General features: G+C 40.1%; 1 protein-coding gene across 3 annotated transcripts; it reads right to left on the minus strand.

The window, feature by feature from the left end:
* Positions 1-1,419: 1,419 nt before the first annotated feature.
* SS18 (SS18 subunit of BAF chromatin remodeling complex) lies at positions 1,420-24,470 on the minus strand. 3 transcript variants are annotated; one of them, XM_033155069.1, is made up of 11 exons: positions 24,307-24,470; positions 21,717-21,793; positions 20,395-20,479; positions 14,972-15,125; positions 13,428-13,649; positions 12,348-12,515; positions 11,419-11,523; positions 9,112-9,204; positions 8,296-8,412; positions 4,151-4,284; positions 1,420-3,047 (listed from the first exon to the last, which is right to left on the minus strand). In XM_033155069.1, the coding sequence occupies exons 1-11, from the start codon at positions 24,373-24,375 to the stop codon at positions 3,021-3,023; spliced, it is 1,251 nt and encodes a 416-aa protein (XP_033010960.1). In that variant the 5' UTR covers positions 24,376-24,470; the 3' UTR covers positions 1,420-3,020. The 3 variants fall into 3 exon arrangements, with proteins under 3 accessions (XP_033010960.1, XP_033010962.1, XP_033010963.1); XM_033155071.1 differs by lacking the exon at positions 9,112-9,204 and having other exon boundaries at positions 24,307-24,469; XM_033155072.1 differs by lacking the exons at positions 9,112-9,204; positions 11,419-11,523 and having other exon boundaries at positions 24,307-24,468.
* Positions 24,471-26,779: the final 2,309 nt, after the last annotated feature.

Here is a 26,779-nt window from a genome sequence, read left to right on the forward strand (position 1 = left end):
AAAGTTAGCTGTACAAAAGTCCAGAAGGTTTAGTGACAACGTGGCTATCTTTTTCCAGGGAAAAGAACATTCCAACAGTGAAGGCTGGAAATAACTTACTATAGCCCTACAACCCAAATTTTGGACAAAATTTTAACAAATGACACTAGAAACCAGTAATTATATAGACTAGTAGTACACTTCAATTATCTTTCCCCCCATTAATTCATCTATTTTATGCTAAATGCTAATCCTCCTTCATTGCTTTTATTCCAATTTTACATTTTTTTACAAGGGTTTGTCAAAGGTCTTTTGACAATCTATATTGATAAATATAAAAATCACCAGTACAGCACACTAGAATTCACTTCACTACAACAGAATAGTGAAATCCTACTCTTAACATAGGATATCATGTTACATCAACTTCATTCTGTGTGTGTGTGTGTGTGTGTGTGTGTGTGTGTGTGTGTGTACATCGATTGTATAAAACCAAGGTAGCCAATCTGGTGCCCTCCAGATATTCTTGGACTCCAAGTCCCATCAGTCCTAGTTGCTGTATATATATAATACATATCCCTAAAAATTCAGGTGTAAATAATATACTTCTGTTGACCCCCCCCCCCAATTATATACTACTATTGATTTCCTCTGCCCATAATCATGTAATTTATATTTTTCCGCCAATCCTGGCAGATAATTTTGGGTTGGATTTTCATTTGCTCTAAAGAATAGCCACTTGCATCAACCGTTTATCACACTTGTCATTTTGGAGTATTCTTCTCTCTTGTTATTTTACTTCGTTTTGATTTCAAAATACATTAAACAAAATGTCAATAATCAAAGGGAAGCCATCTCCTAAGTTGTTGTTTTAACACAATATCATAGGAATAAGGTAATGTTTGTCACCACCAATTAAAAACTTTTACAAAATAGGACCGTTATAAAACAATTAAACCTTGAAAATGCATTATTCCCTTGGAGAGAAATCCTGGAGGAAATTCTGCTTATTAAAACTGCAATTTTAGTTTCCATTAAAAATGAGAGTAAGACAACAGAAGATCGGCTGGAAAGACAAATTATTTCTTAATGTCAGTTGAGCTTATTTTAAATGAGATAACATATCTATAGCAGGTTGGGTTCAGCATGTTTTTTTGTCTCAACTCATTTATCTAATTCAGTCATCTTGATTATAGTCTCATGGACCATCATTTTCAGAGAGAATTTTGTAACAAACAGCCTACGCACAACAACATACTGATTACTGAACAGTTAATTCTAATTAACTTGGCTATGGGAAGAGAATTTTGATAAAGTTCTAGAATACAAATACAATTTGGTTATCCTGCACCAACGACTACCAAATAAAAAACTGCAGCAATGCTTGCAAATGAAATATCAGAGTGAAACAGATCTAATTTAAAGGAGCAAATGAAAAAATTAAAATCACAAATAATTTATTCTTCTGTTAAGAATTGATGGAGGAGTTTAAAATAGCAATGAAGTACACAGTGGTGGGAAATTGGCACAGAACCTAGAAGCATTTAATTCATACCCTTGTTCCTCACATTTTCAGTTCAAAACTTGATTTTAATTTGCAACCAATATAAAAAAGAAATTTGTTCTGAATTTAAAATTATGGAGGAATGCATCTTTTTATGTCTTATGCATTCAGGTACAGCTTATCATGTAAAAATATAGCAACACATAATAAACATATTTAACTCCTGGGCCAATTTTAGTTATACTTTTTAAAATATTTACCAAGACAGCCTAAATGCATGTATTTCCGTGCAACACACTCTATTGGTCATGCACCTGAGAAAACAATTGCAGGTTGACCTCAGTTTTGTGTTCTCTATGGCTCTGCTGTTAATCCAAGTGATGGCTAACTCACACGCAACGCTAAAAATTAATGCAGTTCACAACAGAGTTTGGCATTTTAAAAAACCTTACTAGAACTTGGTCCTGGTTTCACATTAACCAGTATGAAAATGGACATAAAGCAACAAATGCCTTCTTTCTTAACTCTCATATGATAAAGTTTAGACAAGAGTTTTACAAAAGTGCCTATACTATTTTTGTTACATAGAAATGATCCTACTAAAAGTTAAATACACTTACGAAATAAAATACATGTCGACCTATCTATAATTTGTTTTTAAATACTTTGTATATTCAAGCCAGGTTAAATGAACACTTTTTAAAATTCCTTGTTACTGCAATCAGAAAAAAGATCACAGCTTGATTTATGTGAAACCATTACAAGACACTTACAAATCCAATCTGAACATTTTCCTGTTACCAAAATAATAATATTACAGAAAATTGCCACTGCTAAAAACCATTTTTACAAAAGAGCTTTGCACAAAATATTTAAAAATTAATTCTTTTTACTAGACTGTGTTATTGTCCATGATCATCCTGTCATTAAATAGATGGGGTATTAATTCTGCATACCAGTCTGCCACGAATGTATGCTGAGCATCTCTCTGTCTCATACAACAATGAGACTAACACAATAAAGAATGCATCATGTGCCAATCTATATGGGTTTCTGACCTTGCCCAGTGCGTAGTGTACTGCCTTGCATATTCCATATGAAAAACATAATATATAAAATATTGCTGCTGTAAAAATTTTCCCCTTCCCCTTACAAAAGAATCTGTGGAAAAATATTAAATTCCCTTAACCTTCATAAACATACAATGCTGTTCACACATTTCAGTTTGTAACAGTTTGTTTGATGTACAGTTCTAAGCTCCTTGCAAAATTGAGTATTTTCTGTCCAATATTGCCATCTAGAGTACAGATGCAAAATTATTTTAGAAAGACTATCACTTTTGTTTATAACTAGTCCAGACAGGCAATATACTGAAAAGCAGCCATTTATCAACAATGCAGGGTTGTTTTTTCTTGTTTCTCTTGTTTCCCAAACTAGATAGAATAGAGTATTCTCTTCAAAAGGAGATGTCCACAATACTGAAGAGGCAATACAGCTGCTAAAATTCACAGGTTATTTCCTGATTATTGTTTTTCTTTCATTGTTGGTAGTTTCCATACTGCCCCTAAGAAGAGAGAGGGAGAGAACAAATGTAAATATACTGTTGGTTCCCTTATTTTCCTAGAACAAAACAACACACCTGGAATATGTCCCAAAGTCATAAGACTTGCAAATACCCCTGAACTTTCACTTCTTCTAAAGCTAAAGTTATGGCAAATGGAATTTGTTTCAAAATTTCAATTGTAAACTTGACACTATTGATTTTCTTAGAAACTGGAACTGGCAATAAAGAACTTCAGACTTTAACTTATTGTTCTGACATTCCAACAAAACCAGCAGATTGAATTTGTTCACCACATTTAAACCCTGCACCTTCAAAACTACAGTGTTCCTATGGTGGCTTACAATTAAAATAAAAATACAGTATATAAATATATTAAAATATAAATAATTATTAGTAGACCCTGTGGGATATATTCAACTAAGTTTCACTCAGAGCAGACCCAGTGAAATTAATGGGCATAACTTAGTGTCCATTAATTTCAATAGGCTTGTTCTGAGTAATTTAAGTTGAAATTAATGAACATGACTAACTTGATTAATTTCAATGCTTATACACTAAGTAAAATGCAAGTTGGATACAACCTGTATCTAAGAACAGCACCAAAGCCCAGTACCTAAATTAAATTTATTGTTTTGGTGAAATTGTATTCTTAATTTTACTCAGGCCACTTTGAGTGTTTTGTAAAAGCTGATTAGAAATTATTTTTAAATAAATAAAACAGCAGAGTTCCACCTCTTGATTCTCTGTGGCCTGGAAATATTATAAAAGTCAGAAAACAGATAAAGCTAGAAGGGAAGCTTTTATGATGTTGTATTAAAACAACCTGCATACACTGCAGGACAGAGGGTTACATGGCACACTGCACAGCTGAGCATTTGTTAGAGAACAATAATGCACACTAATTTGAATTTTATTTCAGAATTTGACTTTCAGTAAATTCACTAAACATCAGTTTTGTCAGATTAGCTGTAACCAATTTGTTCCTTCAAAGAGGGATAAAGAGGATATACTTTAAGCTTGCAAAGCCTGAAAACTGTAATAATTTGTACCTGAAATTACAAATTGAAAGCTAAAATATTAAAATGGGAATACAAAAACTGCACCTGGTCATATCCATAAGGCCTCTGTTGTGGTGGTTGTGGGGGCCCAGGCTGCGTAGGCCGATATCCTCCGTACTGTTGCCCTTGCCCTTGGGGATAACCGGAATACTGAGGTCCTGGAGCATTTTGAGAAGGACCTGAAATATTTTATAGAGCAAAATTGAGCAAGGATCAACTCAAACATTAAAACTACAAAGTCAGAAACAAATCATAGTCATTAATGCATTTCTTTCAAAACGTCAGAACAGGCTGTTGATCACACCGATGGGTCCTCTAATCCAGCATCCCATTCTCACATTTCCAACTAGATGACATGGGGAAACCAGTAGGCAGGACTGGGTGCAAGAGCACTCTCCCTGCATGGGCATTCAGAGGCTTACTGCCTCCATCAGTGGAGGTAAAAAATAGTCATTGTGGTTAGTAGCCATTGCTAGCCTTGACCTCCATAAATTTGTATAATCATCCTTACAAGCTATTCAAGTTAGTGGTCATCACTACCTTTTATGTGAAATAATTCCGTAGTTTAACTAAATACAATGTGAAATACTTTTGTCTGTCCCGAATCTTCCAACAATCAGCTTCCTTGGATACTCATGAATTCCACTATTATGTGAAAGGATGACAAACTTTTCTCTATCCACACCACACATAATTTTACAGCTCTATCATGTCCCTTCTTATTCACCTTTTCTCTAAACTAGGAAGACCTAAATGATGCAACCTTGCCTCATGAATCATATAAAGTTCGTGACTCTTCCTTGCATAATATTATAACTCCAGGTTTGCAAGAATAATCTCTGCTATCCAGATTTGAAAGATACAAGTCATTTTGTTAAGCTGAGCTCATAGCAGTGACTTAACAAGGCCAAATTATAATTACCATGTCCCTCTGTTTAAACTCTGGAGAAAAGTACAAAGAATACAACCCTTCCCCCCCCCCCCTTAATAAATACACCCTGTTGTTTTTGCTTTCTGGCAGGCAGTAAAGAGTGTGGGTATGAGCCTACCAGATAGATGCCCACCAAAGACAAGTGAAGAAACTCTTTTCAAAGCTTTACTTGTCACTTTCCAATCTATCCGCCTTTTCAATAGCTTTTGGTGGTGGAATCTTTTGTTCTACAATTGGGGAAAAACATTAGAACAAAGCTGTTGGGATCTAGTGTCCAAATTCTTTGATGCCTCCTATAAAGACTCTGCAGGATCCAATTAAGCTAAAAGAGCTATGAATATCTAAAAATCAGTAGGGGAACTCTACTATATAGCCAAGTCTATTTACACAGTTGTTAATTTAACTTGATCCAACACCAGGAAACATATTTGTTACATATCATATAGTGAGTATGTATCTACAAGCTGACACATTTGTCATTTTGCACTGGTGAAAGATACTGATACCTTCCAATATCCTCTTTGCCCTACCCAGAAAAAAAATACATACCGCTTAAAGAAGTCTGTTCAACAAAAGCTGCAAACGTGTGGTTTACATCCACAGTACTTCAGACACAGGACTGCCTCCATACTGGATCAGATCACTGATTTATCTAGTCTCTCTCAAATACAGTAATATTAACATTTCAAATGGAACTATGTTATTGGCTTGTTTAAAAGAGAATGCTGTTTAGGATGGAATCCAGTGGCTAGAAATTAAGTTCAAGTCTCACAATGAACATAAGTACACTACTGAACACTGCTTGCCAATGCAACAACAAGGGCTGTAGAGGGAAGACTTTCCAGAGATGACAGCATTTGGCCACTTTGTCCTATTTGCCATATAGAGGATATCACTTCAATGGTGTACCTTGACACCTAAATCAGGGGTCAGCAAACATACCAGGCCTCGGGCTGGTGCCTCCAGCACCGATCACACAGCAGGCCGGAGAGCACGTGCCCATACACGTGCACACACGCTATTTCTGGCGCACTTCCGGGTTGGAGGAGCACCGAAAATAGCTTGTGCGCATGCGGACGGGCTTCCTCTGACCTGGAAGTGCACCGGAAATGACGGTTGCGCATGCACACAAGCTATTTCCAGGGCTCCTCCAACCCGGAAGTGGGCAGCCGCGCCGGTAAGAGCGGGTGGCAGGGATCGCCACGGGCCAGATAATCGAGTTCCTTGGGCCATATCCGGCCCGTGGACTGTAGTTTGGAGACCTCTGAGCTAAATGGATGCTCAGTGTGATGTTTGACAACTTTCCTCTGAACAGCAAACTCTCATGCCATATCACAAACTACGCTTGGAAGTCCCATCTGTTTCAAAACTAGACATGGTGCCAGCAATGTGGAGGGAAAGACTGGTGTTCAAGGAACACCTGCTAAAAGCCTTCTTTCGCACAAAGTACTAGTACTGCAGTAGTTTGGATGCTGACCAATGCTTATTATATAGCAGTCACACTATAAAGGCTATCTAAAGTTGAGTTTAAGAAGGTACTGGTCTTCCGCAGCAGCATCTCCTCCAGCTGGTATTCAGGGATGATGGGAATCTGTTTTCCAGATGTTTCTGGACTACAACTCCCATCATCCTTGACCTACACCTTTATACTGTAAACCACCATGTGATGTTTGGATGTAGGGTGGTATAAAAATTTACTAACAACAACACCCTTACTTTTAGATCTGGTATAATTGACGCAGCCTCATGTTTGTTTAATAGGCAACACTGACTGTTACCAGTCAGGTCCATTCAATGCTGTAAGAACAAAAAGATGCTTATACACATTAAATTTCCCACTCTCTCCTTTCTACTGTAGCCCCCTGAAAAGCAGTACCTGAAGCCTGGCACATGGAGCAGGAGGGCTGCAGCAGGAGACTGGATATCGGAAAGAGCAGGAGACAACAGCATGGTGGGTATTACTGCCACTTACCTAGATGCTGCAGGGGGAGGGCTGTGCAGGCACACTGGCAGTGTCAGTCCAATGGTCCCACCCTGCCCTAGCATTGTTCAGGTAAGAAGGCAGTGACAGCTGTGTTAGGAGGGCAGCTCCACTACACCAAAACAGCCACTCTCTACCCAATTCTCTGCCAGCCCACCCAATGGCATCTGATACCTTTGTCTTGGGAAAAGTTTTTAAGGGTGAAAGGGGCTGCAGTGGGAAGGAGGGGTTGCAGAATTCTCTTTATATAAGCATCCTTGTACGAATATTGCATTGGATACAACCCAATGAATTCCTTAACCAGGCTGAAATTTGTTCACAGCAGCTTCACTTCAGTGACCTTCAGTTTGCGTGCACAGTTTGCAGTCTGCATCTTAGGCAGTTATTCAATGAGGATGAAAATATCTATATTATGTTTATTTCATATTGCAAAATGGTTCAGAGCAAGGTTGGGCACTGATCTTTCTATTTTTGTACAAAACAGATTAAAACTGTAGAAAATATTAAGAGATGCTGAAATTAGAAAAACTAGCACATCAGCAACACTGATTTTGAATAAAAGCAAAAGATAAAACACACAAATGCACTCTATCACAGTCTGTTTCAATTTCAGAACTTACAGGAGACCAAAAATATTGTTTTAAATGAACACCGTGAAGGCTGTGATCTTGAGTTTCTTTAACTTGGAAGTTCTACAGAAATAAACAAGACTAACTTTCAAATAATGGCAATTCAAATGTGTGTATTAGGCATATTCTACCTACGTCCTTCCCAATTACTGTGTAGGAAGGGAACTGAGCCAAAGGATGTCAAAAATGATTTTGAAACTGCTGCTTTCAAATGTTACTTTAACAGAGTGGAGAAGTGTTATCTGAAAACAATTTTTTCAAGGCATATGGTTTACTGGTTAGTTTAATAACAGAAGTGAAAACTCCCCATCCTCTCCCCATAGCCACATGGGCAGGAGAGGAGGAGTGTGTGTATAATCCTTCTTTATAAACTGTCTGTGGATTTGAACCTTCTGTGACTGTTGGTGCATAAATGCTCTATTGCTGCTAGTAAATTGACATTTTGGTTCCACAGACAGCTACAAAATGATAAAGGAGTAAACTAAAAGCAGAAAGCCCAGTAAATGGGGAACCTGTAGCCTTGCAAAAATGGCTGGATTTCACCTCCCATCGTCTCTGACCATTGGCCATGATGGCCAAGGCTCAAGGGAGCTGAAGTTCAACTATACAGGGCCATAGGTTGTATACCCTTGACTATGTATTTACTCACCATAACCTTGCTGCTGCCCAGGGTAACCTTGCTGACCTGGATACTGCTGCTGTTGATAGCCTTGCTGCTGAGGTGGTGCTTGGTAGGCTTCTTGCTGCTGAGCATATTGTGCGTTTCCTGAAACATGAGGTTAAGCAAGGATAGTTGAAGGCATTTTTTCTAGTTCTTTCCCCCCTTATTTTAATATGCACAATGAACACCACAAAAACAAAATGAAAATCCAGTCTTGATCTCAAAAACTGAACAAAACCAAGAAAACAAACCAAAACAGAAGGAATTAGGCCAAACAAACTGCAGTTAAAGCCAGATTTTGCAAGGCTAAACTGCAGCATTTTCAGCATCTCTGCCAAATGAGCATTAAGTTTGCTGGAACGTGATGTCATGACTTGATAATGCCATGACTATGCTAAATAAATAAAAAGGACAAAATTAAAGACAGCTACAGAGCACAAACTAGCTACACAAATCAGCAAGCTGTTTCCTAATGGCACTATATTTGTATGTACACATACACACATAATATACAACTGGACCAATGGATTTATGTTTAAATAAAAAGGTACAATTTGAATAGATGCTAACGGTGTTTTAGTCATTTTACTGCTGTTAGAAATGACAAATTAAGGTTTAGATGTTGCAAGAAACTATTTTGAACGCTTCAAGTTCCCTGCAGTTCTCAACAGCCAGCGACTAGTAGTCTACAAGAGCTTTGCATGGGCAGGAAATAGGTTATGTTGTGCAAGATTTTGTTCCTTTGTGGAAGGGAAGAGGAAAAGGAATGTATGTGTGCATGTGTGTGTGAAGGTATATAGATACCTCCTTCGTAGTAATGTTGGGAGGAATCCTCATAAGGCCTATCGTAGCCTTGTTCAGGATACGACGGTTGCTGATAACCGTAATCACTATGACCTACATCAATTCGACAAGAGACAGGAAGAAACGTTAATGGCCTCTGAGTGAAAATCCTAAGAAGTTTTCATCTTACTGAAAAATCAGTGTCAGCTGGAAATACATTAAAAAGAACCTTCAAATTGATTTAGAAGGATTTACCAATAGGATTTCCTTTTATACTGAATTAACACGTGATATGAAAAAGTCAGCTAATATAGTTCTAGCAACATCTTCTGATCATCTTTGTTGTGGGGGGGGGGGAGTACTTTTGTATATATTTTTTAAAAAATAAAAGCATTTAGTCCTTTCACATGTAAATAACCTGAATTTAATTAGAATGAACAAAGAAACCAATTATCATACACCTGTTCTACTGATTTCCAATTCAAAAGCATATGCTGCTAAAAGCAGAATATACTACAATGAACTTCCAAAAAAAGCTTCATTGCTTTTTTTGATGGCATATCTAAAAAATAATACTTATCTTCCCCTGCCCCAATGTAACTATTATCCACAGCAATCTTTTTTGGGGGGCGGGGGACACAAGAGAAAGGACAGCTTTCCTTCCAAATTCTCCTTTATCGTATAAGCGCAATGAGTAAATGCTATGGACACCTGCCATTAGGATCCAGTTGGTAAAAGAAACATCCTACCTGATGCTTGCTTTAAGTTCTCACATATTTCTCCTGCTTGTAATTAGAAATCTATTTCATTAAGTAATATTGACCATGGTCAGTAATAATATGCTTCTTTTAGTTACAAAAGTAATACTACATTTTTCAAAATGCTTGTAACTTTTGTGGCTATCTGTATATAAAATCCTTCCTGATCATAGGCATCCCAAATTTTACTCAACTGCATATTCTATATCCTGCTACTTTTTGTCAGTTAAAAATGCCTTTTCATAATTAATGTCATGATTTGCAGATCATGTTATACATGACAACTCTTGCATTTGCCAAACAGAAAAGAACAGAGCAGAACGTAGTGGCTCTAATTCATCTAGCTGCAAATGGACTTTTGAAAATGTTCACAAAAGTTACCTATGCCACAGCAGAAGATAACAGAATTTTATGTATTTTATACCATTTATAAGCCACTCTATAATTCACATTCTCTTGGCGGCTTACACTTTTGGTTTGGTCTTGTGCATAACATCAAGCAGCCAGAGAAGACACAGTATGACTTCCAAGAGGGAAGTTGTAGCAGTGATTAATGGAATTCGTAAGAGTGCTTTTGTGTGACTCTGCCTTACCATACGTTTACATGTTACAAAACTGGCTCTAACTTGAACCATAATTAGGGGTGTGGAAGTCTTTCCTGACATGTGGATTAAGTAAACCATAAAAATGATGGTGATGAATGATAAAAATGTGGTAAAATACCAGCAAATTCTATCTGAACACGTTTAAAAAAATCACACAATTAAATTGCAACAAATAGTTGCTCTGAAAAAGCTATTATATTGTGTACCACAAATTAATGTACAAAGTGTCATGTTAGCTCTTACAGCAGCCATGAATCCATCAATATACTGTATTTTTAATTTGCCTTTACTACCATATATTAAAATTGAATTTAAAAATCTCATTTCCTGAGGAACATCCTTGCACTTCTCTATAATATACGACAAGAATTTCTAATTTAAGAGAAAATTTTAAAATGCTAAGAATTTGTACTTTCCAAAGTTATGTGATTTCCAAAATCAGAAAAATGTTAAAAGGAAAAATGGAGTTATCTAGAATTTTGCAATACAAGCATAGAATGCAGCCACGAACTAAGTCAAAGTTATTGCAACCACAGCTTGCTTTTTAAAACACACATAGAGAAAAGACTTTGAAAGCATACTGGTTGTTTTGTTAACAGCTCTTAAGTAAGTATTGAGCTTTAAAATTTCTTTTTATAAGCAAAATGATATTGAAAAGCAGACATAATACATGACTGCATCAAGTGTCCTACAAACAGTGGAGAATTTAATATATCTTGAGCCAAAAGAGGGAATTCTGATAAAATCTGTGTCAGGGTACTAGAACTGAAGTTACAAAGTTTATACTTTTGAGTGAGCTGTAAAATAAAGTTATCCGTAGGGTTTCAGATTACTGAACTTGCAAGCTTTTGTAAATATAAGTGTTCTAGTGATCGGTTGCTAAAAGTTGTTCATCAAATAGCTTTATATATAACTGGTAATGGGCAGGTATGTAAAATGGGAAAATTAATATTATGAGAGATTACCATCAGGGTAATATTGCTGGTTCATGCCTTCTGGAGGACCTTGTCCACCATGACTGTATTGGTCCCCATAATAGTCTTCCTGGCCTGAGTACTGCTGTGGTGGGCCTGAAAAACCACAACCAGTCAATATGTAAATAACTTATTTTCTCTGTTAGCACGCTCACTAATTTCTCAATTTACTATGAGAAACAGTCCTCATCTAAGACTTCCCCCACCCGTGTCACTGTGTTTCAGAAAGCTTAATGCTTTGTGACTAAACAGGTATGTATTATATATACAGCAACTTGACTGAATTATAAACCCAAGGTGATGCGAATATAAATTTCTAAAAACAGAAAGATAGTATCTATATATGTATATATATATACATACTTGTTGCTCTTAAAAAAAGAAAAGAAAAAGTAGGTAGTTGTTGAAAACCATCTCATCTTGTCTAGGGTGCAACTTATCAATTCCATTCTACATTAGTACAGATTGTACAGTATTCCATATACTGAACATAGATTTAAGCGAAGTTTTATCTTTTTTATATAATTTTTTATTCAAAAAATAAAATTAGAACAGAAAAATATAGGTTTCAACATTTAGATCCAAAATAGTGAACTTTTGGCTTCAAGTACTATTTTAGGGAAAACATAATAGTACAGGATTGGAAATAGCCACTTGTTTAGGGATTTGCCTTCATGTTCTGAGGAAGAAAAGCTTTGCAAAAGCTAACTCTTTTAGGCCTGAAATGATAAACAGAGCAGGCAGGTGCACACGTAAAATTGTGTACTATAAACTTTTGAGGCCTTCTCTGAAAAGTTTAGATAAATACAGAATGTATGTCAAGAATATAGATAGAACAGGATATAGGTAAGAAAATCAGCTGAAAGTTTTTCTTATGTGTTAATTAATCAAGTGGTAGAATTGGCAACTTTGAATCTTACCTTGCTGTGGTGGTCTGTATGGAGGAATCTGTCTCTGTCCTATCATATGGTTTCCTTGGTTAACTTGACCCATCATTGCCATTGGTGGCTGCTGTCCCTGATAATGTTGCCCACCTCCCTGGGGCATGTTATACTGTTGAGAAGGCGGCTGCTGGTGCATCATTGGGCCTACAGTGAGAAAAGCCATAGCAACCTTTTATGCATTCATTCTAACTATAACCTACATTCAAGACAAACAAACAGGAACCTTAACTTTTCAAATTATCAGCTTTGACAAATAACAATTTTGGAGCACCAGAAACACAAAATGTCTTGCAAAATATCTTTCTACAAGATAAACAAAAAGTAGTTTAAGGCTAATATGCAAAATATAGTAGTTAATAGACAATTACATATTGGGAAAGGCAGAAGCTGCTCAAAAAGGATGGACAAACCTTATACTGTAAAGTGTTGAATATGCTAGAAAAGTTTCATTGGCTTCAGCTGACCTAGCATAGTACAGGATCTTGAAGACTATAATCTAAGATTTCCTGCAACACAACCTTGTGTTTGCTTTAACAATTGGCTAAAACCCTGCTTCAGATCCCCTGTGTGAAAGACTTGGAAAACCTGTCAACATATAATTTTAGGTACCTTTTCTCTTTATTATAATCACAGTGGTGTGCCAACTCTACTTCTTCCTACCTACAGACTAAAACCTGCTATGATTTAAACAGTTGTTCACGAAAACCTGTGTTCTTGTTTTCACTGTGTGACAAACTGTGGAAAATCCAAGCTGCCTGGATTCACAGCTGCTCTGTCTGGCTCACTTTGCTTTTCTGAACTCTTAACTGATAAAACAAAACTATTTTTTCAGACATTTTCAACAAGTAAAGATCAGAAACCAACTCTACTTTTCAATAGCATAACTCAGTTTCAAATAAACACCTTGAAATCATTTTATCTTATTTGATGAAAAGGAGCAATTTTATGCTGTGAACCGCCCTGAGATCTTCGGATGAAGGGTGGTATACAAATTAATTAAATAGAAATAATAATAAAATAATAAAAATAATAAAGAGTAGAAATTTATTCATTTACCTTGATTTGGTTGCATGGTTATATTTGGTCTAGGACCATAGTTTGCCATAGGCTGTCCTTGGCTCATTGTCATCTGATTCTGTCCAGGCATGCTTTGAGAGGATGGCACTGAATGATTATAACCTCCCATGGACCCATGACTATTTGAAGGCATGTTCATGGAACTGTTTGTCATGTTGAGCTGGTTCGGTCCAGGCCCTTGCATAGGCATGTGATTAGGTCCTTTGAAGAAAAGTAATTTCTATTATTAATGTCTTGAAACACACAATCACAGAGCTATGATGCTCATTTAGAAATCATCTAGGCTGCTCAATAAGGTTTGTCACTTAAACACAACACACCTAGACTGAAATTTCCTGCATATTTAGTCATTCTGCCCTTCCAAAAGAAATAACATTTTGCGTCACTGTTAGCATTTCCTACACTGACTATAGCTTTGTACATGCTGAATGTAGCACTCTATTGATGACCCAAAGTCACATTTATACAGATTTGAAACATTTTAATACATACCCAAAATGGTTAAAACAGTGGTATGGTTAAACAATGGAATTTGTTGACACAAGATGTAGCAATAGCCACCAACTTCGATGGCTTTAAAAGAGCATTAGACAAATTCATGGTGTGTAGGACCATCAATGGCTGCATTCTGCTCTATCCTTAGAAGCAATATGCCTCCGTATACCAGCTACTAGTGGAGGGAATGCTGTTGTTTGCAGATCCTGCTTGCAAGCTTCGCACAGTAATCTGGTTGGCCACTGTGAGAACAAGATGCTTAACTAGATGGGCCTTTGGTCTGATCCAGCATGGCTTTTCTTGTGTTGTTATGGTATTCAAACAGTAGGGTCTCTTTGATGTAAAAATAACTAATGGTGGGCATTCCTTCTTCAATGACATTTTGTGTGCTATTGCCAATCTTTCCCCAGAGTAATACAGCCTAATAAAACTGATAAAAACATGGAACACTGTTTTGCTTTTATCCTGCAAGCACTGACGTCACACACTTTTATTCTGTAATAAAAACTTGACTTCAAGTTTAGAACTGAAAAAATCATGTTCAGGTATTGTACACAACTTGCTTGAAATACAGCCCTCCCCCCGCCATTGTACCATAAAGAAGATTAGTAGAAATTAGATTTTCTGTCTAAGTGACTTTTCCATCAGCTTCACCTCTTACTTATCACACTAACTTAGATGTGATAGCATGAGATAATCTTTCAATGAGAATTTATTCAACCACAGGGCAGTACCTTTCTTCAGAAAGCCTTCTAAACACAGCTGTAACTGTATGGTTTCAGACAGACTAAATTTAGCCAGTTCTGTTCAGAGGAATGCTGTGTGTCAGCTACATCAAAGCCCAAGGGCAGCCTGATAAACACAGAATACAGGTCACATAGCTCTGTAGCTAACAAACTTAGAGAGCTTGTACTCAGGGGGCATTCAAAGCAGTTTTGTCATCAACAATCTTCTATCCCTTGAGCCCACATGTTGTTTCAGTTGCTGAGCAACCCTGGTGTTAATGTCTTCTTGGAGAAAAAACTTACCAGGCATCTGGCCGTTCATCTGGTTCTGCATGTGTGGTGCAGGAGGGCCCCCACCTACCATACCATCTGAACCCATATTGTGAGAACGTGGAGGTGGGGGAGGGCCGCTCTGACTCATTCCTCCTGGACCCATTGGCATATTCTGTGTGGGTGGCTGAAAGACAATTTAATGAAACAGAAGAAGTTAGTACAATAAATACCCAGCATATACATGTAGTACATTAACTAAGTTCTTCAGCATGTGCCTTGCTTCTCCTGATATATTCAACTTCCCTCAATACCTGGTAAGACTTTGCAGCACAGCACTATCTTCCAGTATGACTATTCCAGCACAGACTTTCTCCTCACAATTCAGGCTGTTTATAGGCTGTTTATTTAGAATGTCAACCTTTTTATCTGTACCTGTTACAAAATAAATTCAGGATTTTACTTTAATGTTGAATATGAAAACAGACTCCCTAGGAAGGTGCTGGACTCTCCTTCATTAGAGGTTTCTATGCAGTTTGAATGGCCACCTGTCATGGATGCTTCAGTTGAGATTTCTGCATTGCAGGGGGTTGAACTAGCTGACTTCAGGGTGCCTGTGGGAGCATGAGACTCTTAATTGTAGGGTTGTGAGTTCGAGTCCCAAGTTGGGCAAAAAGATTCCTGCACTGCAAGGGGTTGGACTAGATGACTTTTGTCATCCCTTCCAACTCTACAATTCTATGATTCTATGATTAAGCGAGTCATCCCATAAATTCCCTCAGGGACACTGGGATAGAGCAAAAAAATTCTGCTCAGGGAAGAGCATTCTATTGTACTCAAATAAGAGGAAGCAGGCATTTTTTGCTGATTTCCCCCTCTACTTCCAACCATCTGTAAATCTGCTCCGGAGGGTTGAAGAGGTTGTGAGGTGGTATGCAGAATTACAGAGAAAATCATCAAAAATTAACTCTCCTGTTACATCAGCAAAAGCCTCCGCTGGGTATTTATTAATGCAAAGGTTTAGAGGGAAAGCAAAATAAAGGTATATAAATGCATGGCAGTCTCCTCTAGGAAAGTCAAGGAAGGTAACTGTTACTATCTTCTCTTTGCCATACGAACTTCAAAGGACAGACTACCCATCATACTTCCCATGAGAATCTCCCACAAACAGGGAAGGCTCTTATCATACAGCTGTGTAAACAGACCTGTGAAGTAATCATGAGACACTATTCCCAGGGGAAACTTACCATCTGATGTAAACCCTGTATATGCAGGGGGCAAGATGGTGCTGTGTAAGTGATAAGTGGTGGTGGGAGTCACCATGCTAAAAAAAAACCAGTAAGCCTAGAGAGGAAGACTTTCTGCCCTGCCCTTTGGAGCAGAATGGCAGTACTTGCAATTTTAATACTTCTTATTTTCTGGTTTTTGCCCAGCAGCTTTAAGTGCCTCAGAACCCAGGGGTTGTTGGAGGACCACATACCCTCAGTAAACTATTCAAAACCCACACACTCTTACCATTTAAAAACGCTACTGGGTAATGGGAAATGTGATGTGGATGGCCAATGGGAGGGATGCAGAGACAGCTGGACTGCCCTATACACTTAAGACAATAGCAAACTGTTCTGGCCCCTATTAAATTTTGTTTGTTGGACCTTCTATTATACCTAATCCACCCAAACTTATCTTTTTTCACCACATCTACCTGAAGTATCTTGCACCCAAAGACATATGTTGTCAATGTGGTACACCAGGGGTGGGAGTGAAACATATAATCTAGTCATGCCCTATAGTGGCAGCGTTCTGGAAAGAGGTCATTATCTGTGTTAACTCCATCCTGGGAAAATCCTGAAAGGTCCCCTGCCTGAAACCCTGATCAACTGTTGCCAGTCAGAGCAGACAGTGCTGAGCTAAATAGATCAATGCTCTGACTCAGTAAAAGGCAGGTTCCTATGTTCCTAAGTTTCATTTCTAAAATGCATATTAGACCTGAAGAAACTATATAGCCATTCTTGTGGAACAGCTAAGTTCAGGACTGAGGTTTCAAACTTACACATCTTTCATAAACATTATTAAGTGCACTCCTTTATTTTTTACCTAAAGAGTTGAAGTTTCCTTGGTACCCACTATCAGATCATGAAAGTCAGAGAGCGGGTTATTGAATTGGCATCAGCAGACATAACAGGAATGAAACTAGGAGTTTCCCTTTTAACTAGGACACTGGAACTAAATGTGTGTAGATAAATACAGGAACAAGAGAAACAAGATTCTGAAACTTGCATCAATTCAGTACATGTCAATTCTTTTAAATAGAGAACTCTAGTGTAGGATAAAGATTTTTAAAACATTTTTAAAATCATACTTGGTTTATATGTTGGTGCTGTGGGTTAAATCACAGAGCCTAGGGCTTGCCAATCAGAAGGTCAGCGGTTCAAATCCCTGCAACGGGGTGAGCTCCCGTTGCTTGGTCCCTGCTCCTGCCCACCTAGCAGTTCAAAAGCATGTCAAAGTGCAAGTAGATAAACAGGTACCGCTCCGGCGGGAAGGTAAACGCCGTTTCTGTGCGCTGCTCTGGTTCGCCAGAAGCGGCTTAGTCATGCTGGCCACAGGACCTGGAAGCTGCACGCTGGCTCCCTCGGCCAATAAAGTGAGATGAGTGCTGCAACCCCAGAGTCGTCCACGACTGGACCTAATGGTCAGGGGTCCCTTTACCTTTACATGTGTATAACCATGCAATAAATACAGTTATTCATGCTTAAGGAAAAGCATGTTTGTATCCATTGGATCATTGCTGCTGCTGTGAGTGTCTGGGAAGACCACTCCCTCCTCTGGCCAACTCCATCGGGCCTAGGAGGCTGGCCTACACTCAACCACCACAGTTTAAGAGGCTCCAGAGAAGCCTCCGGAACACTGCTGCTGTTGCTGCTGCTGTGAGTGTCTGGGAAGACCGCTCCCTCCTCTGGCCAACTCCATGGGGCCTAGGAGGCTGGCCTACACTCAACCACCACAGCTTAAGAGGCTCCAGAGAAGCTTCCGGAACACTGCTGCTGTTGCTGCTGCTGTGAGTGTCTGGGAAGACCGCTCCCTCCTCCGGCCAATTCCATCGGGCCTAGGAGGTGGGCCTACACTCACCAACACAGCTTAAGAGGCGCCAAGAAGGGCAGCCTCGGCTCTTGCTCTGTAAATTACTATTGTTTGTATAATGTATTTTACATTGTAATGTAGCCAAAGCAAATTCCAAGTATATTGAAAAATGTACTTGGCCAATAAATTATTATTCTATTCTATTCTATTCTATTTTTAAAAAGCAAAGGCATCTAAAAACACTAAATAAGCAGGCATAATGACTTTCATGGATGTTAAATATGTTATATTAAGAAAAACAACTGCATAAAAGTGTCAAAACAACTATTCTTTCAGACATTAGCAGAATGTTTAAGTTTGAAGAATATTAGTAAGGTTTTCCCAGAGGACATGGCTGAACATATAACTTGTTTGCTTCAAGAAGTCGATAAACAAAAACAGGTAAGTATAAAGGAATCTGTTATCAGTTTTCTTCTTTAGGTGTTCAGCTTTTTTTTTTTAAAGCCCTAGCCTGTACATTTCTTCCACGCTTTCATCCACTATCTTTATTGCCTAACTTCTAATTCTTTTGCAATAAGTGTATTTTTTAACTCTAGGTACAAGAAAGATTTCAGGTAGTTGCAAGCAGAGAAGGGCAAATTCTCCTAGCCAGGCTTGGAATTTGTCTTAAAAAAACTGTTCTCGTCAAATGCAGAAAGAACTTGGATCGCCCAACAACCCCTTCCCTTCCCACTCATCTATTCATCTCTCCCCACCCACCGCACAAAAAGAATTGTGGCAACAGCAGGGGGAGGTACAGACATCTAGTATTTTGCTATGGCTGCATACCAGATCCAAGAAGCACTGCGTAGTGCAACTTTCTCAACACTGGCAAAACTAGAATTCCTAGAACACCTTGCAGCTGGTATGCAGCCACAATAGCATCCCAGCTATCAGGGAGGCAAGGGTAGGAGGGTGAACCTTCTTCCTTTCTTCCCTGCCCGAGCAGCATGTTTAAGAGGGTGGGAGGGAGGGACAGTCCAAGTTCCTCTCCCACTCAGTTTATAGGTGGAGAATAGAAACCAACCTAATTAGTCTTCTAAGCGATATTTGGATAAAGTTCAAATTTATTATGAATAACAAAAGTAGCCAACCTGGTACTCTGCAGAAGCTTTGGGCTACAATTCCCATCAGCTGCCCAAGCCAGCAAGACCAATGCTCTAGTCTGATGTGAGTGGCACTCCAACAGCATCTAGAGGGCACCATTTCAGCCACCTCCCAATTACAACAGGTCTGGCACCAACAGTTGCCCAAGTCAGGCACTGGCAAAAATGTGCCCCTCACCAGCCCAGCCTGCTACCTACGAACTCAATGGCTCCAGCTGGTGGTGTGTGGAGGCATCACTTCGTGTGAAAGTAGAGTTTGGTTCTCATCCATGGCAGCTGGCTAGCCACCATCTCTACTTCCCTATCTGGCCTGGGAGTTTCTTGAGAATGGAAAAAGAGCTCCTTCACAGAGCCAGGCATTTGGGCAAGGTGGTTAGATGTTTGGTTGACCACAGCAGCTAGATAGGCTTTAACAATTCTAAAGCTTCCTTTTTCTGTTTTAAAAGTCCTTCTAAGCCACTCTGGCAAACTGCAGTACCACCTTCCGCAGAAAGCCTGGATCTCGTTAATGGCTTTTGGTCTTCTCTAAGAACCAAGGTGCCAGAGAAGTTCCCTGCAGTGGTGGTGCTGCCACCATAGAAAATAATATTTTTTGAAAAAGTGGGGGCAGTGGGGAGACGATGTTGATGGTGCCGCACTGTGCTGCAAAGAAAAGGGTGTGTTGGGGACATCAGCAACAAAAACTAGCATGGAGGTAACAGAAAACAGTGGTGTGTTTTTGGTTAACTACTCTTGGTAAGGCTGAAATTCCAAAGGGTTGTGATAAGGTACTATGCAACCATAGGGCACAACCCCAGTGTGTAAAGTGGCATTTTCAATCAATTGAATATTAGGTTAAGTTTCAGTGCCTCAGTTGCATTAAATGGGTTGGCTCTAAATAACTGTGGGTAGAAGGAAAATTGCTGCAAGTGCTTACAGAAGAAGTTGTATTACAGCTCATGCAATGCTATGCTAAGTAGATTCTATAGCAATTCTCACGCTTCCACTTGTGCAAGTAGTTATGCAACCTCTTATTAAGAATTACAGCCTTTTCAATGAAATCAAGCAAGTGTTATTCATAAGGTTCTATTTTAGTAATATACTGCAAATAGAGATATATGGGGCAGAGATGTTTGTTACAAGGTAGAAGCCATGCAGAAAACTTAGTACAGATATTTGTGATTAAACTTTTCTTTAGATACATTTTTACATTAGAAAGAGCACACACAATTGTCTTTACAAGGTACTTACTGGTGGCAGTATAGATTGCATATTTTGATTGGAGTCTGCTATTGTGGCTAGGTAGACCAAGTTTGTATGCAACAATTGCTGATAACTGTAAAAAAGCAGAGTATGTTTACAGTTTAAGGTTAAACATTCTCATGTCACTACTGTCAAAAACTGCAATGTAGCTATTGTAATGACAGCCTCTTATGAAGACTCTGCACTCGGCTACACTTAAAAACAACTCAGAAACAGGAATTGGTGTAGAATACTCCAATTTTGGTCTCCACACAATGGCTATTAATTAGTTTTAGGCACCACTTCTAGGTGCTGCTTCTGACAACTTAAAGCTCTTAAAAGCCTTATTCCCACATATCCTAAGTACCTTCCCATGTAGAGGGTTGATAGTTGAATGAGGTCTTTCGAGTAATGCTGGTTGTAGGGACCATACCGTTGTCTTAACTTGCCTATTCAAAAATTTACACCATGATGGCCCACACATATGTGCATGTCACAAAACAGATATGCCAGGCATGTCCAACTTTCAAGAGACTGCGATCCACACTCCCAGTACAAAAAACTGGCAGTGTCATTGTAGGGACGAGGTGTGCGCATGGGGTGCATGTGTGGAAGGTGGCGGCTAACTGGACGTGGGAGGGGGGAGTTTAAATGGGGAGGAAGGGAGGCAAAAGTTCTCTCTTTGAGGAGCCAGTCGGCTTCTCTCCCCCCCCCCCAAGCCAGCCCTTTCTCTCTCTCCCCCTGCCTGTCAAAGGGAGCTGCACAGTTGATGAGGATCCCGATCCCTCCTTCCCCCTCTGTCAAAGGGAGCCACGCAGCTGACACGGATCCCGATCACACTTGCCCTCCCTCCTCCTCCCCCTTTCCCCCCACTGTCAAAGGGACCCAGCGCCAGGGCTGCCACAGCAGCCAGGCCGGGGGGGGGGGGCAGGAAAGCAGACAAGGAATGTCGTCGCCACCCCGGTGCTGGGTCTTGTAGCTGCCGCTGCTCCGGCCAGGTGACATTCCTTGCACTTCCCGCCCAGCCCGGCCTTCCCTGCAGCGGTGACAACATTCCCGCCATTGACCAGGATCACTCCCACGATCTACTGGTCAATCACAATCGACGGTTGGACATGTCTGAGATATACTAACAAGCTAATTGAACAGAAAAAATATTACTTGTACCAACCAATACTAGACAATAATGCTATATAAGCAGAAGTTAAGAGATTATGCACTTGTTTGCATAATGTGCTTTGTGCACCTGAAAAACCTGTTCTGTATGCACAGCACATTATTTTAGAGCATGGTTAAAGTGAACATGAATTACATTCAGGTAATTAACTTACTGAGAGCACTCTGAAGTTTTGCCTTTGTTCTGGTAGTCCATTATACACTGAATAAGATGGTTGTTTTCATCCAACATCTGAAATAATAAAACAGATTCTCAATAAGTTCAATCCATTCAAGCACCCACTGAACTCTATTCTTCCGAATCTCTTTCCTTTTTGAAAGTTTAGCAAAAGACATTTTCCTTCTTTCAGAGTCGTTGCCTATCATAGAAACAGGATTACTAACCTCAACTGGAGCTAGATTTTGTCACAATCTGTCTTTTCAACCCAGATCATAAACTTTCTTGGTCCCTCTTGTGGAATCCCTAGTTCAGCTTCATTACCACTACTATTTACCTGTTGTACTTTTTCCTCAATAAGGGAGAGGGTACAGCAACGTATGCAACTGATTTTCCCAGTTTCCCTTTTAGCTATCAAGAACTTCTAAGTTCTACCACAATCTTAAGCATACTTAAACTTGAATAGTGGTATTAAGAATGACACAATTAGAAAAGTCAGACAACTTAAAGTCAAAGAAGCTTCATTTGAATAAGTGTGGGCAATTAGGTATTTTGAAGCAGTCAAACTGCTTCAAAATACTTTAGTTTCCAAGTCATACATAGAGTATTCCTTTCCCTCCCCACGCCCACAATAATTAACTAACTTCAGTTAGTTAAAAGCATCAAATTCTTGATTCAGCACTTATGAAGTTAGCTACCAGAGATAATACAGAACTTAAAATTGTGTAGTTTACTTAAACAGAATTAATACTCAAGCACCGGTTTGAGCAAATGAAAGTACTTCGCATATATTATCTTATTGTAATCCTGAGACCACCACTGATAGATCAGTCTTATTAGTTCCATATTCCAGATGGGGAAGAGGTGACTTAAGATGAAACTGTATGGTTTGAAAAATCCACCATGCCCAAAAAGATATGTAACTTATAGTTCAGTCATTTAGAAACAGTTCTGGGACTTCAATGAATTGGTGTTAAAACTGTAGCTTCAAAGTGTGCAAAAGGATGCAGACCATCAAATTATTAGTTAACTACCACTGCCATGAATTAAGCAACACCAGAAACAATAACATCTTTCCAGTGATCTTTCCAGTTATGCAAGTGTTTCCACCATCAGGTTTCTCAAGTTTTCAACAGTACTTTTGCATCACAAATATACTGTATCTTTAGGATCTTAGCAGTCCCATACCCTTACTAACCTATCCATACCAGCCCACCCTTCTTTTCCATCATTTTCCCTGAAGCATAACAATTTAACTTACAGCAACTCTTTAAAATCTTCTCTCTTTGAAACTACTTAAATTATTGTAAAAGTACTTCAGCTGAAATATACACCTCCAGATGCAAGTTCTTTTAATTTCAACTGCTCCCCAATTTCATACTGAACCAGTAGGTAAGAGCTATGATTTCTCTTATACTCTGCCTTCACCACTGCGTTAATTCAGAATGCCTGCTCTTATATTACTCAGTAAATAATGATTTGTGCCCCCACCCCCACCTCAGTAGATCATGAGTTAGCAACATGCTGGATGCTGTGGGCCTTTGGGGTGGGGAGGAGAGGTAGGAGAGAGAATCACTTATAATTAGTGGGACATATCTGGCATTTTCACATGCATGTAACAAGATTTCCTGCAATTTCTTGAGCAATTCCTGCTAATGCACTCCTCCTTCCCCTCCCCTATAATCCATTTAGCTCTATGCTTCCCTTCCACTCCATGATTATGTTGTGTGGGGTCACTGCTTGAGCTTTCCGGATTTCCAACATTATTTTTTATTTCATTTCTATCCCACGTTCAGGGCCTCCAAGTGGCATGCCATGGCTTTCCCCTTCCTCATTTAACCCCCCACCCCCACCCTCACCCTCAAATAACCCTACTGAGTTCGGCTGAGCTGAGAAGCAGTGACTGGCCCAAGGCCACCCAGAAGCCATCAAGGTGGAGTGGGCATTTGAACCCTGATCTCCCAGGTTCTAGTCCAGTACTTTTAAACCTACTACCGGTACTACAACCACACTGCCTATCTCGACGAATGCAAGTCACAATACTACTACCACCACCACCACCACTACTGACGTTTAGAAGACATCTGAAGGCAGCCCTGTTTTGGGAAACTTTTAATATTTGATGAATGGTTGTATTTTAATATTTTGCTGGAAGCTGCCGAGAGTGGCTGGGGAAACCCAGCCAGATGGGCAGGGTATAAATTACTACTACTACTACTACTACCACTACTATTTAAAGTGGAAAGTCGGTGAGGCTCTGCGTGTTGGATATTCAAGCCACCTCCATCCCACCCCCTCCCATCAACCCCTTCATAGTCACAATAGCGGCCTACCTCGCAGGGCTGCCACAAGTTCAACCCCTCCATTAAGCAGGGAGGTGTTGGGAAAAGGAAAGAGAAAGGAAAGTCGCCACATTAAAACGGTTAAGGACTATTTTTGGGGGGCTCCCAACGTCCTGAGCAGCCCCACGCGCGAGCCGGGGCGCCGACCTCCCTCACCCCCCCCCCTCTGTAACGCGGGGAGGGAGCGGCGGATGAGACCCAGCCCCGGCTTCGGTAGCCTCGCCCGGCCTAGGCCCCTCAGCCCACCTTCTGGATGGCAGCCGGCGTGATCTCGCCCTTCCCCCGCTGCCTGGGGGCTGCGAACGCCACCGACATCTTGGGCCCCCGCGCGAAGAAGGGCCTCGGCGCGCACCGCGGCGGCTCCCCTCTCCTCCTCCTTCCTGCCCCCTCCCGCCTCTGAAGCCGCGGCGGCGACAGCAGCGGCAAAGCCCTGGGAAGAACAGCAGCGAGCTGTGGAGGAGGAAGCGGTTACCCGTTGGGCCGATCCATCCCCACTCACAAAACAGGGGAGGCGACGGAGCAACGTCCTGGCCAACCCCCCCTGCCAAAGGGTACATCGCGCGCTAGCGTGGCCCGGTGGCGCGATGCTCTTTTCGACTCAGCTCCCCGTAGCTCCGTTTCCAAAAGGAACGTCCCCGTTGCCGTCCGGAAAATGCGCCCGTGAGGACTGTTAACGAGCGCGCCCCTTTGCTGCGATAATGGTACGCTCCTACCCGACCTCCTCCGAGCGATGACAAATGTTACAGCCCCAGAGGAGGGGGAGGTCGGGAGAGAAGTTCTCTGTTGATCTTCCCGCCCCTGCCCCCCCCCCGTTCCTCGCATCATTGGTCCAGCCCACTCTTTTCCGAGCCTTTCAAGTCGCGAGAAGCTAAGCGAGCTTCGAGCTCGTGCGGCAAAGCACGTCTAGGCAATACCCTCAGTCCCGTTTCAAGTGGGATCTTTGCTGTCTCCTTCAATGGACTGTTTCCTTCTTGGCTTTAAAGGGCGCGGGATTAATTTGAAACACACATGCCTTTTAAAGTATAGTTGTGAATTTTATTTTTGTAAACCGCCTTGAGGTTGTTGTTGTTGTTGTTTTACAATCAAGGGTGTATACATTTCAAAATATTGAATTAATGTTTTTGGGTTTTTATAATTTTTTTATATTTTGTTGGAAGCCACCCAGATGGGCAGGGTACAAATAATAAAATTATTATGCCAAGTCAGAAACTGAAGCTCTATAATGCACCTGAATGCTAGGGGAAATCGTCTTCAGCTGAACTACTTGTTGCGCGCCTAGGGTTGCCAGATATTTTCTGGTGGGGCTCCTGTGCCATGTAGATTAGGAGTTGAAGCCTTTTCTGCCTTGGAATCAGAATTATAGGGGAAACTTCTGTATATTTCTACCAGCCAGGGTGCTGTTAAAAGAAATAGCTCCACCACAATAATTTACAAAAAAAAATACTTAAATTCCACCTGTTCTTCCAGCAGCTTACAAGGATTTCTTGTTTAGTCTTTATAAGATGTCCAGAGCAAATAGCTGATGATGCTTCACATATGACAGAAGGATGCATATTCAAAAGTTTAAGGGCAACAACGGAAAATGCCCAGGTCCAGCATGTCCCATTATGTTCTGGTGCCACAAGTAACATTTTGCCAGCTACAGGAACTGATTTATAAGTTGGTAACCTGAAAACTGCTACTTGTGGTAAGGTGCCTCACCCATCCAGCAAACTACTTGCTTCCAGCCCTTATTTTGGGAGGTTTTCCTTTGCTTCTGCCTGATTGCTTTCCATTGGTACTTCATTATATTCATTTTAGAATCAAAAAAGGAATGGGGAGTCGGGACTCGGGAGTCTTGCATCTCCACATGCATCGGACAGCAAAAACAAATTTTATAGAATAGAAAAATAATAATTAAGTCATGAGTTTTGGCAAATGTCAGGGTAAAAAGCAGGAGACATTACAATTATCCTGTTTAAGCTACAGTCCTCAAAACAGTTTCACTTGCTTTAATTTAAGGCAATAAATTCACACTGAGTATTCAGTTATCAATTCTGCAAATATATTCCTATTTTTACTGTACTTATTAATGGTATTACAGCTGGCCATGAAAAGAGTGCATTGAAGCAGTCTAACTTCAAGACTATACAGACATTCATGATAGTTTTTCAGTGAAAGCACCAATGCTGTGCCTCTAGTCTGCAGAATGTTGCCAACAGCCTCATATATAGATGCTGAATCAGGCATAGACAAACTCGGCCCTCCATATGTTTTGGGACTACAACTCCCATCATCCCTAGCTAACAGGACCAGTGGTCAGGGATGATGGGAGTTGTAGTCCCAAAACATCTGGAGGGCCAAGTTTGCCTATGCCTGTGCTGAATGGTAAACATTCTGAAATTGAACCATGTAGCACCCAGCAGAGAAGGTGCAGTTATCATTGTTACATTCTGTGATGTCCCAGTTAGGAACCCAGAAGAACAATTTGATTCTGATCATCTGAATGTCTGTTAGTTTCTGCAGCTGTGTCACCAAGTCTTCACAGCCAGTGCTATCATAGGTGGTAGAAAGGTGGAAGGGCATCAGCAGACTATAGATTCTCCTGTTGCCTTAATTTGCAGAGCAAAAAAGAGGATGATATGATGGCCATTCAAAGCAACTAAATGTGATTTGTCTCAATTTTTACCCCTGAAAAAGATGTGTCCTGGAAAAAGAGGACACGACAACCCCAGGGAAA

The sequence above is a fragment of the Lacerta agilis genome, chromosome 7 (assembly GCF_009819535.1).
Source record: "Lacerta agilis isolate rLacAgi1 chromosome 7, rLacAgi1.pri, whole genome shotgun sequence".
In the NCBI taxonomy this organism is placed as follows: Eukaryota; Metazoa; Chordata; class Lepidosauria; order Squamata; family Lacertidae; genus Lacerta; species Lacerta agilis.